Raw genomic sequence first — 16023 nt, 5'->3', positions numbered from 1 at the left:
GCAGGAGGATTTTAATTTCAGTCTGTTCTTGGTGTAATAATGGAGAGCATTGATATTCTCCTCGCGTGCACTCTCTTTCACAGGCACCCGCTATCGCACTGTTCATCTCAGCGGCCGAATATTGTTGAAGACTCCATTTCCTCATGGCTTTGTCATATACAATAATGAACTAAACAGGATATTAAGTCCCTTTCTTGACTATAAATACTGAGTAGGGCAAGGGGAAGGCTGCACGCTGTTTCTCTTTGGTCACTCAGCAAGAACTTTGAAAGATTATCACGCCCATACCGAGCAAAGTCCAGCAGTGCAGGCTGGCAAAGGACAGATAGCCTAGCCTCGAGAACCGCAACCCCGCAGAGAAGCTTTAGGTGAGACCGGGGAAGAGAGAGAGAGAGAGTGAGAGAGAGCGAGAGAGCGAGAGAGAGAGAAAGAGAGAGAGGGAGAGAGAGAGCGAGAGAGCGAGGGCCATAGAAGAAGCATTGTCTAACTTCCCGTGCGTGTCCTTTATCCACACAGAAAACAGGCATGGCCGCGTCATCCATGAGAAGCCTGTCATCCGACAACAGCAAGTATTTGCAAGCATTCCACCTGTTCCTTGAGCGATCGACGGAGCACCAGTGCATGCAGGACTTCATCGAGAAGCAGTTCCCAGACATCATATCCGGGTAACTATGGTGCTTTGTGTCATGTGCCCTAACATAACCAGTATGCTGATAAAGCCATTGCATTATTTCCGACTGTTTAGATGCAGTATCTCCTGATGGACGCTGCACTTCCTGAATTTGACCGCTCATGCAAGCAATATTGATATGAGGGATGGGAACCTCATGTATTACCCGAGTAATTAGCGTGATTTGTGCAGGCATGAATGCATGTATCTTAAATATTGGAGGGACAGAACATGCCTGGTGTTATGGCATTTCACTCTTCTCCAATGTAGGGGGACCGGACCTTATGATATGATATAATCGTTTATTTATAACGCGCTTAATACTCAGAGGACCTCGGAATCAAACTGGTGTTGCTCCATGTCGTTTTGCTTCCAAGGTGATCACTTTGCCGCTGAGCTATCCTCCCGAGACCTTGGTAGGTGGTAGACAGATGGGTGTACTGTGGAAACTTTGCATGCTTTCTTAGGTGTTCAGTTAGCTCTTCTGTTGTCTGGAGGCGCAGAAGCAGCCTCAAAATGTGAGGGGGGAGAGGGGCTGGATGACAGTTTTAAAAGGTGGTCGTGGGTGGGGCTATAACACCCCCACCCCCCCAAGTCCTCCACTAAGTCCAGAAAACTGAATACCTACTACACCTTCCTTTGGTCCATTACATGTATAATTAATCCAAACTAAGAGGATATTTAGTTTCACAAAGAGACGCTAATCACTGAAGGTGTGGCCCATCTAAATGCTGCGGAAAGCAGGTAAGTAGCAGGTAAGTCTTTGCCTCCCTCATAGGAGTATATTGAAATCGCCTGGGCAGGCTTTTGTCCTGTATGGCTGTTGCTTTCACGTTAATGATTGTTTAAGCATAAATAATCTCCTCTCCCAGGTGAGGAATTTGACCGGACTGTGCTCTGCACCCATCGGCACCCCTGAGCTGAGTGCCACTGTTTCCTTCTGCCTGAAAACCCCTTAATATGGGAGGCCCTAAACCCATGCAAGCTAGGGGCTTGCTCCACTGCTTACCTATCTGCCTTTCCTTGTTCTGCAGAGGTGAGATACACACCCTGTGATATCAGAGGTGAGATACATGTCCTGTGGTATATGCACACTGATACCGTGTGCAGAGATGCGATACATGCCCTGTGGTATATGCACACTGACACTGTGCAGAGGTGAGATACACGCCCTGTGATATATGCACACTGACACCGTGTGCAGAGGTGCGATACACGCCCTGTGGTATATGCACACTGACACCGTGTGCAGAGGTGAGCTACATGCCCTGTGGTATATGCACACTGACACCGTGTGCAGAGGTGAGCTACACGCCCTCTGGTATATGCACACTGACTCTGTGTCCAGAGGTGAGATACACGCCCTGTGGTATATGCACACTGACACCGTGTGCAGAGGTGCGATACACGCCCTGTGGTATATGCACACTGACAGCGTGTGCAGAGGTGAGATACACGCCCTGTGGTATATGCACACTGACACCGTGTGCAGAGGTGAGATACACGCCCTGTGGTATATGCACACTGACACCGTGTGCAGAGGTGAGATACACGCCCTGTGGTATATGCACACTGACCCCATGTGCAGAGGTGAGATACACGCCCTGTGGTATATGCACACTGACACCATGTGCAGAGGTGCGATACACGCCCTGTGGTATATGCACACTGACACCATGTGCAGAGGTGAGATACACGCCCTGTGGTATATGCACACTGACACCATGTGCAGAGGTGCGATACACGCCCTGTGGTATATGCACACTGACACCATGTGCAGAGGTGAGATACACGCCCTGTGGTATATGCACACTGACACCATGTGCAGAGGTGCGATACACGCCCTGTGGTATATGCACACTGACACCATGTGCCACCTATACTGTATTCTTTTATGGGGAGAACATCAGACAAGGCCCCACATAGATGCAATGTGTATGCACATAATCACAGTTTAATGGCCCCTTACTGGATATACTCATTCCAACCCAAAGATTAGAAAATGTAAAACCAATCTTTCACTTAAAAAATGACTTTCAATTAAGGCAAACATCTCCAAAATGTGTCTAGCATTCAAAGACATGGTTTGCCCAGCTTGGAGCTAATGAGGTAGTTAACACACTTTAAAAGTCGTAGTTAATGCTACCCATCCTCAGTATTGTTACTAGAAAATGGTGTCTTTTCATGTACTTGTATTTATTATATTGAGTAACAGGACTAGCGTTTCAATAAAAAGCACTGTACAAAGCGGAGCAGTCTCAGGACAGGGGGTATGCCTAGGTCGGCGATGAGCAATTGGTCAGCAATGTAGGGTCACATTAATGGGACCATTGAATAGGGATGAGTGTAAAGGCAACACACATAGTATTAACAGGTATATGCAAAATGTCAAATGAAAAGTAGAACCGGATTCACTTTAGTGTGCAAGCATTTACTTTACCAATGGTAATATATTCAGGAAATAACCTCCTGGTCCTATAGAGTCTTAGAACGGGTGATTTACCCCATATTCCCGGCATTGGCACATAGAAATCCACCTGCTCCATTTAAGGCGTGGGTTGATGTAGCAGGTATAGCTTTTTTTATTTCTGTTCTTCTATTAGCATTTGCAATGGGATAAACAGATCTACAGGGACCATGAAGCAAAGAAATAATAGGACCAGATGAATTACATCGGGTATGGACAATCCACTTGTTTGCTTAACTCAAAGCAAAATAAAGCAAAAACTACAAAAAATATGCACGTAAAGACTGGCACTTGATACCTCTACCTTTTTTTAAGCGTGCAGTGTCTGTGGCGGTGACCACGTGTTTGCATTTTTCAATGTGGCTTGTAGTACCCCTCTATATCCAGGGGCGGGAATAGGATTCACAGGGCCCTGGGCGGCAAATGAGGGCCCCGTTATTTGCATCGCAGAAAATGATCTCACAAAATTAGCCAATTAATATCCGTGTGGATAAAATGAACTGGCATTCATTATCTGAATTTTAACTGTTAACATTACGGTTGTAGCAATATCAGGAGTGAGGCTTATTTTGGAGTAGTTGACCGAGTGAAGTGAATCATTTGTAGAGATGGGTACCTCAAAAGAAAGTACTGTGATGAGGAAGAGCAGGACAACGAGTAATGAAGATCACTGGTAAGCAAGCCAAACATACCTAATGTGACTGCACGTTCCAAGGATGTAAGGGCAGGGATTGACCCTGAGCCAGACAGGGCAAAGTGCTTTTTCTGCAGGATAGTGCAATCGTAACAAAGACTATTCACCAGAAAGGTAATGAGGCAGTCAGGGTAAGCAATTCCGGCAGGCCTTGAAATGTCTTCAGTAGTGCTCAAGTCCAGAAAAAAGTATTGCGTGCATCATTAACATACGCACAGGGACAGAACGTATCCTAAAGTGAAATATGCAAATTTAATTCAACTAGACTTTCCCAATAGCAGAACATTCAAAATAGAAATGAGCATTGTTTTTCACAAAATTAATCCTCAATACCCGAAAAAAAAAAACAAACAGCTAGAGGCTGTTTTACTAGAACACTGATGGCAAATTATAAAAGATGTGCACCTTTTACCCAGGAATCTATATTGAAGTATTCTATGGAAAGCAAAATAACAATACACTTTGAAGACACTTTTATGTGGTGTTGTGGTTTAGTGGGTTCAAATCCCGGTGGGCGGAAACTTGAGCAAACACGCTTTTTTGCATGCTGGCCTCTAAAACGCTTACGGCGGATGGAGTTTCCCTCTGAAATGCCCATGGGGATGGAGTCGGCCACTGTATAAAAAGGAGGCAGATGCTGTCAACCCACATGTAATCTCACCTTGTACCCTGAAAATCCGCACAGGGCCAGGTAGAACATCTTCAGTCCAGCAACCTCTCCTCCCACATCAATGGACCGGGTAAATAATTACAACAAATGTTGCCTCTGATCATTTCCACTCCTCAAACCGATGTTTGACTTCCAACAATACTCTGTTTTATAAATCGGACTTGAAAAGTACACACATCATAACGTACCCCAACAATATAGGAATTCTTATAAAAATATGGCAAACAAAAGAGTACAGATGTGGTGTTATTTTCAGCCCATTTTGAAGACTACAAATACCAGAATGCAATATCACAAAATTATAAAAAATGACTTGTAGTGTCTTTCAAAACTTCATCATAACGAAAGACAATGTGAAATGGTAACCTTTTGCATTGTTTAGCAAAGGCATGCTTTGTGCGAGTGCATTATGACATTCCTCCTAAAAAATAAATAAATATGTATTTAACACACCAAATGCGGACATATGAATACTATTGAGAGAGTGCACAACTCAGTTTTGTCAACATATTTGAATTGTCTTCAAAGAAGATAGATTTGGGTGGCAACTCGTTTTTCTGTGTGTGCTTTCAATCCCTTGTCCAAAACAAAGGCTCTTAAATGGATCATTACTTTAACAAACAGCGTGATAAGCCCTCACTGTGAGGTCCAATGGCACAGGTCTGATGGGCTGCAGCTGAGGTGGTCAGTAGTAATTTGTTTCTAGAAGTGCGTCACAGAGGTTGGGAGCTGACAGCACGGCCTTGCTAAAACAGGCATAAAGAAACGCCATGTGGCTTGAAGCAGCCCAGCCCTCGTTACTACTTATACAGCAAAAGGTAGCTGCAGGGCCCCCCAAGATCACGGACAAGGGGTGATGGCACAGACTGCCCATGCCTCGGTCCAGCTCTGTGAATACCAAATAGGTCTGAATGTCGATTTTCGAAAGCATGTGTCCTAATTCCATATGTATTTTTTTCATGTTGTGTGCAAGTGCAAATTGTATGTTTTGTCCAGAAGCAGTGGTTGGTGGGACTATCTGCGTATGATTGTTCTGATTTCATGTGAGCTTTCTAATGTTGTGCACGTGTCCATATTGTGAGATGTATGGCATGTATATTTTCTACTTTTGTGGTTGTGTGCGCTTCACACACGCACGCACGCACAAATACCCCATAGAACAAAAGACTTTAACAGAGTGTTCCTGCAGACCTTATGTAGAGTAAATGTAGAAGCACATCGGTCGTATCTGAGATGACCTCCAGTCCAAGTGATGACTCGGGTCTAACACCTTCACCCCGCCCTTAAAGGGGGCTTATTCATCTACCTCAATAATCACTTCTGTAAACAGCGCTATAAAGAGGCCACAAGGCGACAAACTATCGCTTTAGAAAACAAATACATGATCAACTGTTCTACTCCGTGCAGGCCATGTGACCCATCACTGTGTGTACAACTCAGATTATCCCAAAGAAAATATGCAACCTTGTTATAAAGAGCAAAGCTGCTAGCTCTGTAGAGCAAGGCTGCATCTTTTCTTTAGGATATTCTGAGTTGTACACAAAGTGACGGGTCACAGGGGCTGCTTTGAGCATTGGCGGTGTACACAAATGGCACCCACAGCCTGTGGCTCTGCAGTTGGTTCCGTGCAATTATCAGAGTCTGCAGAGATTAATGTTAAGGATTGGCATCTGCCAAGCATGTAAAAGCTCTAGCTTTTTTGATCTTTATCAGTAATAATATGATGCTGGTAATCCATCTAAGTGAGGGTGGTCCACTAAACGCACCCTCCTTTCATTAAACTCGATGCCAAAAGCATAGTGTGAACATGTGTCCTGCAGCATCAGTATGCTGATCTGCAGTGCCCGCTCTCCAGTGGCACAGAGCAGGTTCAGAGGTCAAAGGTGCCCTGTTTGACAACTGCAGTGACAACAAAGTAGGTACAGTGCAGAGGCTGCATTTAAAATCTGCACCTCTGTTTCAAAATCACATAATATGAAAAACCATCATTGTGGTAGCAGTTTATTCGTAAAACATAAGTAATACCCTTGTTTGGGGTATGGTGGCTGGAATTTCACATATAAAGTCGCATTTGATCTGTGCCATACTAATGTCAACACCTTTGGAACCTGCGTGTATTCTTCCTAAACTGATTGTCTTTACTGCAATCAGAAGGAACATAGCCAGTGGGCGTTGGCTCTCTTTGATCTTTTGTGAGGATGGGTAACACCTCTTTACAACTCTGGAAGCTCTCAGCAGGACAGCCTGGGAATAGGGCTTTAGGGGGCCCACCCTAAACAAAAGGACTAGCCTGACACCAGGTTATTGCATACCAAAGGCCTTCGGTGCCATGGTCTTGAGAAGTGGGTGGGCTTACTGTTGGGAGCTCAGCATAGTTGGAGAAATAATTCCACCATCTTGCCTTTCTCTGTACCTCTCCTACCTTCCTTTCTCTTACAAGTCTTCTAGCACCAAAACACTGGATATGATGCAACAATACAAAGTCCAATTGTCAGAAGGAAAGGGATTGTACCCCTTTAAAGCCGGCTTTCTTTCCTCCAATTCTGTTTTACCTGTAAATGAGGGGGGCTCCCTCCCCTTCTTTCATTCTCTTTTGGACCATCAAGGATATAAGGAAGAATTCACATGCACCTCTTTTGGGAAAACTGATCTTTCAAAAGTCCTCAGCCATTGAGATGAAGGAGGGCTCCAAGGCAGAGGAAGGCTCTGCTCCCTACCCATTACCAGAGCACATTGGGGTGACTCTTGCAGAGAACAAGGCCTACCACTCTGCTTGCAAACATTCCTAGACTGTGAGAACAGACGCTGAGAAGAACTCACTTTGTTCTAGAGCCTTCTGCAGTGGTTCTCACGGCATCCTGAGAGTAACAACAGCCAGGATCAGTGTTTTCATCAATTCAAACTGATCAAATCACATTTGAGCTGTGTTCATTTCACTCAAACCAAAGTGGCCCACTGGAGATTCTTTTGGTACTCTTTCGAATTTCAAACTACCTCTGTTTTGCAACCATTGAACCGGCTCGCAGCCGAATTGCACCATTGCATCGGACCATTAGGATCACAGCTTAAAACCACTGGATCTCGGCTTGAATTCCTGGAGAATCGCTGCACTCGTTGACCTGAACCAGTGGTTACCAATGTCTCGGCTCGAAGGTTGAGTACGTTCGAAATAGGTCAGCCATCTGAGCAGCATCTCTGAAATGCTGGACTCAAAGCACATCAAGCATCTGCTTTGGACCGACTCCATAACAGCTCGACGCTTGAACCAGTGCACCTCACCACACCCAAATCTGTTACGACCCTCATCTAAAACACCTCGAAGCCTAGTTCGACTTCGTCAAACCGCCTTACACTGGAATTGGGTGTAACCAGGCATTTTCAAGTTACCCTGTCCCGCATTCCACCTTTTGGGGCCTTAGAGACTGGTTAAGTTCATTATTTGTCTAGAACCTTCTTTAGTCATTCTTTTATTTTGGAACTATTGCACTATTGCGGTTCGAGTTGCTACTGGCTCACATTCACACCCCTTCTCAGAGTAAAGCCTTCTTCTGGCCTCATAGGAGGCATATCTCTTAGCTGGGCCTGTTTTACCTTTAGAATTGACATCACTGTTGGCTTGTAGAAGTGCAGGGGCATAGTAGACGGTTTAGACACTAGTCGTCCCCTGGACTCCTGCAGAGCAGAAATCATTGTGTGACAATTGGTAGCAAAAAAAGTCCAAATCCTAAAAATGTAAACAAATAAATATGCATTTACACCATTCGATTGGAACTGCATATTTTGGAATAAACTCATGCTGCAAGGCACAGCACATGTTCTGATTATCCGTTGAATGGTTTTCACACCACACATGACCAAATGTTCTCTATGGAGTGTTTAATGCTTCTTTTTGACCCGCCCCTCCACCCCCCAACTTAACGATGTTGGTCCTCTGAACAGTCCTTCCACTGCTACCCAGGAGCATTCTTAGCTGTTTCTTCGATTGCTTTGGGAAGTTTGGTGATGAAAAAAACAACAAATATTATTAATGCATGTATAATATCATCCTCTCTCTCAGTAGGATGTGCAAATGTGCATATTATTTCACATTTGCTATTGCAAGTCTGAGCCTGAGGTGGTCATTATGAGAATGTCTCATTAAATAATCGCACACAACATGTACTGTTACAGCATGCACAGTCCTGAGGTGTCAGCAAGCATTAGGACTTTACCAGCACTGTGACAGTGCCATACAAACCATGCAGCATTCTCGAATTCTGCATGTTCTCTTTTTTTTTTAAATGTGAAAATGCCTTTTCATCCTTGATTGAGAGATGAAAATACACGTAGGCCTGCACAAATATGCTTTCTGTTCTACAGCCCAATTGCTCCTGAAGTCTCTGCAGCGGGGAAGGCGATGGATCCCCTAATGGTTTTGGCCAATGCTCATCAAAGCTCATAACATGAGGAAATTGCAGGCAGCATAAAGATCCCGTTGCTGCCCCCATGCTCTATGATCCCTAATCCCTGTTGTTACGAAAGATCCCTTTTAGGGAGAATTCTCCAGAATGGCTAATTTCTCTTACCTACGGAGTCCCTCAGCAGCTTTGCTGGATTTCTAGGATTTTTTTTTTCACCTGGTAAGAGTGTGAGCCTTTTTTTCCCACTCTTACATGTGTTTTGCTGTGCATTTAACATTTTCTGTGTTCATGGACTGTGGAGCCTCACCTACTCCATAGGCATCATCTTTTTACTGTGTGTTACACAGCACCTTCAGTGCAGTGACACAGGGTTGTCTTTTAGACTTCCCAACTCACACTCCATTTTCTGAGACTGACTACTGTCTCTCAGAAACATGTAAAGTTGCCATTGACTTTATTAGACTTTTAAATCCACAGACCCAGTACAAACTGTCTTACATAGAGTACTGGGAAGGGTTAATACGTATCCCTTTTTGTCTGTTTCTCTTGGAGCATTGTTTCGCTCCCTTTTTGTTAAGACTTGTCTGGTGGCAGTGGTAACTACCCTATTTTTCCTACCGCGGTTATCTTAAATAACCTTGGTATTGTTTGAGGCTATCTTGGTAGCCTCGAATTTAAACCCACTAGGCCATATACGTTTTTATACGGTTCCGGCTGGGGTTATTCGTCATTTCTTTTTGTAAAAGTCTTTCTTGTGTTTTTCTCTGGGCGCCTGTATGTCTGGGGGGGACAGGATGTGAGGGAGGGGTTTAGGACTCCCTGCACAGGGTCTCCTTGGAGACCCATGTCGCACTCTGATCTTATTGGCTGGGGTGACTGTCCCGGTGGTACAGCCACCCTGCTGTGTGATTGACAGCCAGGCTGTGTGAATGGGGGAAAGAGCTGACAGAAGAGGACCCCTACAATGACTGAACCGCCCGGTGAAGCCCTGCTGCAGGTCAGAATCTTCAGATTCCAACGACGGAGAAGATCTACCAGGAATCTTCTTCCCCCGAGCTGGTGGGACCAACCAGTTCACCCAAACTGCAAGCCAGGACTCCCTCCTCTGGTCGAATTTGCTGTACAGAGCAACAGTGAACCAGATAGCCAGGAAGGTCGAACCCAGCTTGGGTTTTAAGAAGCGCGCCTTGTATTTGTTGCTTTGCTCTGCTGCTGGTTTCTTCCCTGGGCAGTGCAGGACCTTCCATTCTTCCTACTTCATGTCAGTCCGACAGTCGCTTCAGGAACCGTGAGCCTGCAGGACCTGCCAGGAACGTCCGCCTCAGCTACAGCCTCTTCTCCATTTAAACGTACTGTGCAAATCTGGTTGTTTGTTTCGTCCAGCCGCGGTGAAGGTGTGTGAAACCTTTCGCCAATCCGAGGGCTTGTCCTTCACTACTCTTTAAACTAACTTTTCTGCCGACAAGCTTCATCCGGAACTCTTGGCAAAGACCTAACCGCAAACTACCCTGAACTGTGTGATGTGGAGCAACAGACTTTTGTCCTATTGACTTTGGCCCTAAGCCTTTTTGATTTGATTCCATCACTGTAGTTCATCTTTCTAGATTGCCCTGCTTACATACCTGTTGGTGCTGCTCTATGTTTGCCTAACTTTGTCTTTCCCTCCCTTTTACATCGCTGGAGTGCCATTTTGCTCATGCTTCATTTTGAGCCTAACCTGTCCAGAATCTATTGGGTGTGGTGTTGTGTATTAAGAGTGTGATTTTTCGACTGCTTTACTTTAGTGGAATGTTTTCTAACTGATGTGTAAATATATGTATATTCTTTTACTCAGAAACCTTGAGTCAGTGTTTGTTTGAATCATTGTAATTGCTGTCCTTTGTCTAACTATTGATACTGCTCACTTGCTCTTGAGATAAGTCTGGCTGCTCTGCCATCGCTACCACTTTACTGTGTAGTACAGGCTTGTACCAAAGGTGAATTGGTACTGTATCTTGTATTCTTAATTGTGTGTGGTGTTCCCAAAGGGGACTGCATATAATTCTGCCTAACAATCCCCATTGATGTGAAGATTTCCCTCCAGTTGTGTACCCCCCAACTTTTTGCTGCTTTTTTACACCATAGTCTGGCTTTGCCAGTGGAGCACAGAGCACATCCTTCTGCTGCACTCCCCTGGCCGTTTTCACTCACTTTGTTATGGGGAAACTGACATGCCCTTAAAGACAGTCAGTACTGGGAGACTGTGGGCCTCATTATAATATTGGCGGTACCGTGTGAACAGTGCCGGTAAGGCACCGGCACCGTTCATACCGTACTGCTGAATTACGAGTTCTGCTCGCGGGTGCCTGACAGCCCGCCATGTCTGACCTGGCAGGCTGTGCGGCACCCGCAAGCATAATTCGTAATTGCGCCGGCACCATTATCAACTGTGCCGGTGCATCCATGCTCCCCACCCCCATTCTGCCCTATGGGCAGAATGGGGTTGGGGAGCCCGGCAATACCGCCACCCGCGAATGGGCAATTACCGCCCATTCAACTCATAATGGGCCAGTAATTGGCCATTCGCGGGTGGTGGTGCCGGTAGCGAGTTTGGCGGTAGCCGTGACGGTAAAACAGGCACGGCTACCGCAAAGCTTGTAATGAGGCCCTTTGTTTCCCTTAGTCCTTGTCAATGTTGCAACATTTCTGCAACATGTTGCAAGTGCACAATGTACCTTACAGTACAGTGCCCTTGGGTCTTCCTGTCATTGTAAAGGCCCTAGACAGCCTCAAAGGATTTTTTTAAGAGAAGTGCAGATGTGCCTTGGACAGGGCTGGCGGCAGTTTATCTTTTCATGTATTGTTATCTCTTTCCTGACAGGTAAACCGTACGTACCGTGTTTGGCACGAATAGGTGGCCTCGCTCCAAAATGGCCATGCCACAAGGTTCTTTGTCCTGTCCTTTGGCCATCTTGCCCCTTCACCTTCCCCAGGTGGAGCTGAGCTGGGGAAGTCAGTCCTTATTTGGGCATGCCTTCTCCTATGAAACGCCAAGTTTTCACAGGCTTTTGCATGCCTTGTGTGTGTGCACTTCCAGGATGTGGGTTGGACTGTCTGGTTCCAATACACATCCTCGGTGCCAGAGAGTCTGGTGTGCTGTGATTCCTTGGACCACCGTGGTCCGTGATTGGTCCATGTATGGTGTGCCTGTATGTGAGCAGATCTCCCATTGGGTACTCTTCGTTTTGGCGTGAAGGAGATTCCGGATAAGAAAAGGCTCCAAACACCCATACCATGTCGATCTCTTGAGTTCTGACTGAACGAAGGATAGGATCCAAGTATCCTGAAACTAAGAAGGCGAGTGAAGGAACCGCTGGTGACCCACTGGAAGGTTTGGAACCCAGAGCCTGCTCTCGTCCCGCTGGACCCCTCTGCATTTAATCAAACTAGAAGGTCTGCGAAGACACTTTGACCCATTGGAATGGTGGGACTAACTATTCTCAGAACCTTCATCAAACATTGCAAGTAAGCCTTCTTGGAAGTGTCCCTGGGTCAACCAGTGGGCTGACCAGCTTGCGCACGACCTTTGCTCTGACACCGCCACCGTTTCGAGGAGACACTTGAAACTTGGTACATCGCAAGCTCTGTGTTCACGGCACTCTCACACTGAATTTCGTACACTTGGCGTTCCCAGGTCTGGAGTAAAGAGAGAGTGCCCGAACCGGATTAAAGGCGGTTACTGTGTCTCTCAGCCGTGGTGACACACTTCGCAGGTGCCTTGCTGCTGTGCCCATCTGTGCCCTGAAGCCTGCTGCAGTGAAACTGGCCTGATCCATCCACCTGGTGCGGAAAAATCACCACAGTCCCATTTGAGAATCATCGCTGTAATTTCGGTGCTGAAAGCCGCAGAGCCGCACCATTGAACCTGCAACCGAAGTGGTCTCGACTGCCAAAGTTTGGTCCGGAGTGCGCTAGGGGTCGGGGAGTCATTACAACCCTTACCGGTGGCCCCTAGTGAATCCATCCGTTTTAATGCACGAGTGGCCCCCGAGGGCCCCGCTCCTTTCCACAGATAGCCTGAGCTTTCAAACTATTCCCAACTCGTGGAACCTGCTCTGCCCTCTCGGGGATACCATCCACGAATAGTGGGAACTTATTCTGCATCACCTCACCCACCTTTCTGAGCTGCTACAGACCCTACAAGAGACCATGTTTTCGCCCATCTGCAGTGCCGCGTGCGCCAGCATTGCAAGTACATTTGAGTAATAGGCTCCCCTCTTCTTAGGGACTGGACTGCCTTTCAGTTAGGATTGTGATTACTGCAGAACTGCCTAAAGACTCTTTGCACTGCCTGCTTCATTCCCTCTCTAAGTTGTGGACCCATTCTGTGTATTTAACCCTTTAGGCCACTTGGAGGTTTCAAAGTATTACTGTGATTATTACTGTGTGTGAAACTTCAAATGCCTGGAATAAATGTACTTATATTTTCAATATAGATACACCTGCCTGGGAGTGATTTATACATGTATTTTACTCTGTGCTCATTGAGGTCTTTCAGTCACCCTCACCCCTCCTGAGACATATGCTTGACCACCGTCAATGCTACCTTGACCGGTCTGGCTTGACCAGAAGGTTACCCTGTTCCAAGAAACTAGGCTGACCTTCTGAACCTCTGCCCACCAGGTCAGAGTTCAGAAATCCGTCTCAACACCTATCAAGATGCACCTAGGGAAAAACTGAAAGGCTAGAGGAGTTGTAGTTAAAGAATCAATCTATCAATGGCAGTAATGCAATGGCTAATAATTTCTCCGAGTGTTTTACATTCAGGGCAATACGCATCAAATCAAATATTTTCTTTCAGGTTTTTTCAGCACACACATTATTGGAGTACACTATTAGTGTTTTGACTTGATCAAAACGGTTTTAGTTCTGTACGATCCACTTCTGTCAGTAATTTGCTAACTATTAAGCAGATCTTCCTCCCCAAGGACTAATGAAGTCTGCTCTTAAACAGAAAGGTGTAGGGATTTGTGTTACCCTAGGTCTTCAATTTATAGAACTTTATCTAAAAGAAGTTGTTAAACTCAGGGACAACTACCCTTGGAACAATGTTGGGTTGTGATGATAGTGATATTTGGATGTCTCGTGTACAAACGTTACTGTGTCATTCCCTCGTTAGTGAATGTTACCATTGGGAAAGGCACACCAAAGTTTATCTTTCACTGATCTACAGAGATGTAGTTGCAGCTAGTTGTGGCCTGTATCTAGAGGGCCATGAGCAGTATTCAACATGGTAGGCCATAGTATCCTGCTGGAAAGACGCTGCACTTTTCTTTCCACTAATCCCAATAAACACAGCTCTTCCTTTTGAACAGCATGTTCTCAGCAGGACATCCTGTGTTCCTTTTGTTCCTCATCAGTGAAGATGACTTGCTGCCCCCTGCAGGGTTTCCCTATATGTCATTTATTATTTATCCTGTATGTCAGAATGTTCTTTATAATTGAAACCTTTAACATTGCACATCATTAAAAGGGTGGTGATAAACAACATGTCATAAAGTACCCACCCAGGACTTAACACAACTGACTCTAAGTAAATAAGGACAAACTGAAACTCTGTTACTAGGACCCACTACAAAAGTCAGCCTATTTGGTCTTTCTATCCACCTTCCCCATTTGAACAAGAATATTCCTATTTTCACATCTAATGCCGAGAACCTGGGAGTATTGATTGATCTCAAAATCTCATTGGAACCACAGATTATGAATGCAAGAAAATGTGCTATTTCCAATTTAATGTACTCAGTCAGATCCTTACCTAACTGCATGTCAGAGATCATTGCATAGTGGTAGGTTCATTCCTGAACTTCAGTTTGGATTATTAAAACTCTTTTTGCAGGATTCCCTATGTCGAGCATTTGAAAACCACAAACTTAACAACATTTTTGTCTACTAGCGTCCTTCAACCCACATGATCCTGTCACATCAGCGCATAGGGCCTCATTACACGGTAGGCGGTGAACCATGGCGCAATTAGCGCCATGGTTCATGCCGGTAAAATACCGGCACCGCCTTGGTGGAAAGGGGAATTACCGCCCCATTCCAAGGTTGAAGGGGCGGTAATTCCCCCTTCCACCATTGCCCTTCCCCATTCCCATTTTTGCCCCATAGGGCATAATGGGAATGGGGAAGGCGCTAATTACGGCACCGCAAATTGCGGTACCGCAATTAGCTCCCTGGGTCCCTTTGCGGGTTGGTTTTTAACGCCTGCAAAAAGCAGGCGTTAAATTCCCCAACCCGCAAAGGGACCTCGTAGTAAGGCGGTAAGGATTTACCGGTACCCGTAAAATACCGGTACCGGTAAACCCTTACCGCCTACCGTGTAATGAGGCTCATAGTCTACTAATGCCTGAAGGCGAAAGATAGGATCATTTTAAAAATCTTTCTGTAGTGTCGTGCCTGGATGCATTGAAGTACACGCATAAAATGCTACTCTCCCTCGAAATTTCTCTGATTTTTGCAAAAGTTCTCCTTGTTGTCCATAGACTTCACTACGGGCAGGCAATGTGTCTCTGTCTGGGAGCGAAACCGTGGAATCACCTCCCCATTTCCCTTTGGTTACAGCCTAACCATCTGTGCTTTAGATCCATGCTTAAATCCTGGCTATTTTCTCACTGCTTATTGTCTACTACTGGATGCGTTATGCTTGTGGTGATGATTGGCGGCGAGAGGTGATTTAGCCAACCGTGCATGATAAACAAATCATCCCACTCACTCACTCACTCACTCACACATTCACTCTGAGTCATGAAACCTATATGAAAAGGCATGATTTATTTCTACAAAAATACATTTAATGAGCATCCTACTTAATGGTTTTCTGCCATTACTGCACAGGAACAAACTCTCCTAGGTAGCTATAAATGTGTTTTTTTGGGGAACCCCAGCAACACTTTTCCCCTGGCTTGAGTATTCTTAGTTTTTAAAGCAATATTTGTGTAAGGTTTGCAGTGGAATGGTCAAGAGGAGCCATGGTTAAAGATAATCATATTTTTCCGATGTATAATTGTTCCTTGCTATAAGTAATTGTATTGTACTTGTCATTTGTATAGCACCAATTGTAACATTTTTATAGTTTCAATG

General features: G+C 45.3%; 1 protein-coding gene across 3 annotated transcripts in view; it reads left to right on the top strand.

Annotated features, from left to right (window-relative positions):
• Positions 1-16023, top strand: part of HNMT (histamine N-methyltransferase) — a 288374-nt gene that overhangs the window by 49060 nt on the left and 223291 nt on the right. For 2 of the 3 annotated variants that reach the window (XM_069616534.1, XM_069616533.1), the window contains exon 2: positions 517-665. In XM_069616534.1, coding sequence (XP_069472635.1) covers positions 526-665 — 140 coding nt within the window. In that variant the 5' untranslated portion in view covers positions 517-525. Of the gene's footprint in view, positions 1-88; positions 369-516; positions 666-16023 lie in introns of those variants that run through there. The other variant, XM_069616535.1, reaches the window with a different exon arrangement.

Source organism: Ambystoma mexicanum, chromosome 9 (assembly GCF_040938575.1).
Source record: "Ambystoma mexicanum isolate Mex_15411 chromosome 9, UKY_AmexF1_1, whole genome shotgun sequence".
Taxonomy (NCBI): Eukaryota; Metazoa; Chordata; class Amphibia; order Caudata; family Ambystomatidae; genus Ambystoma; species Ambystoma mexicanum.
This window is presented reverse-complemented; position numbering and strand designations above follow the sequence as displayed.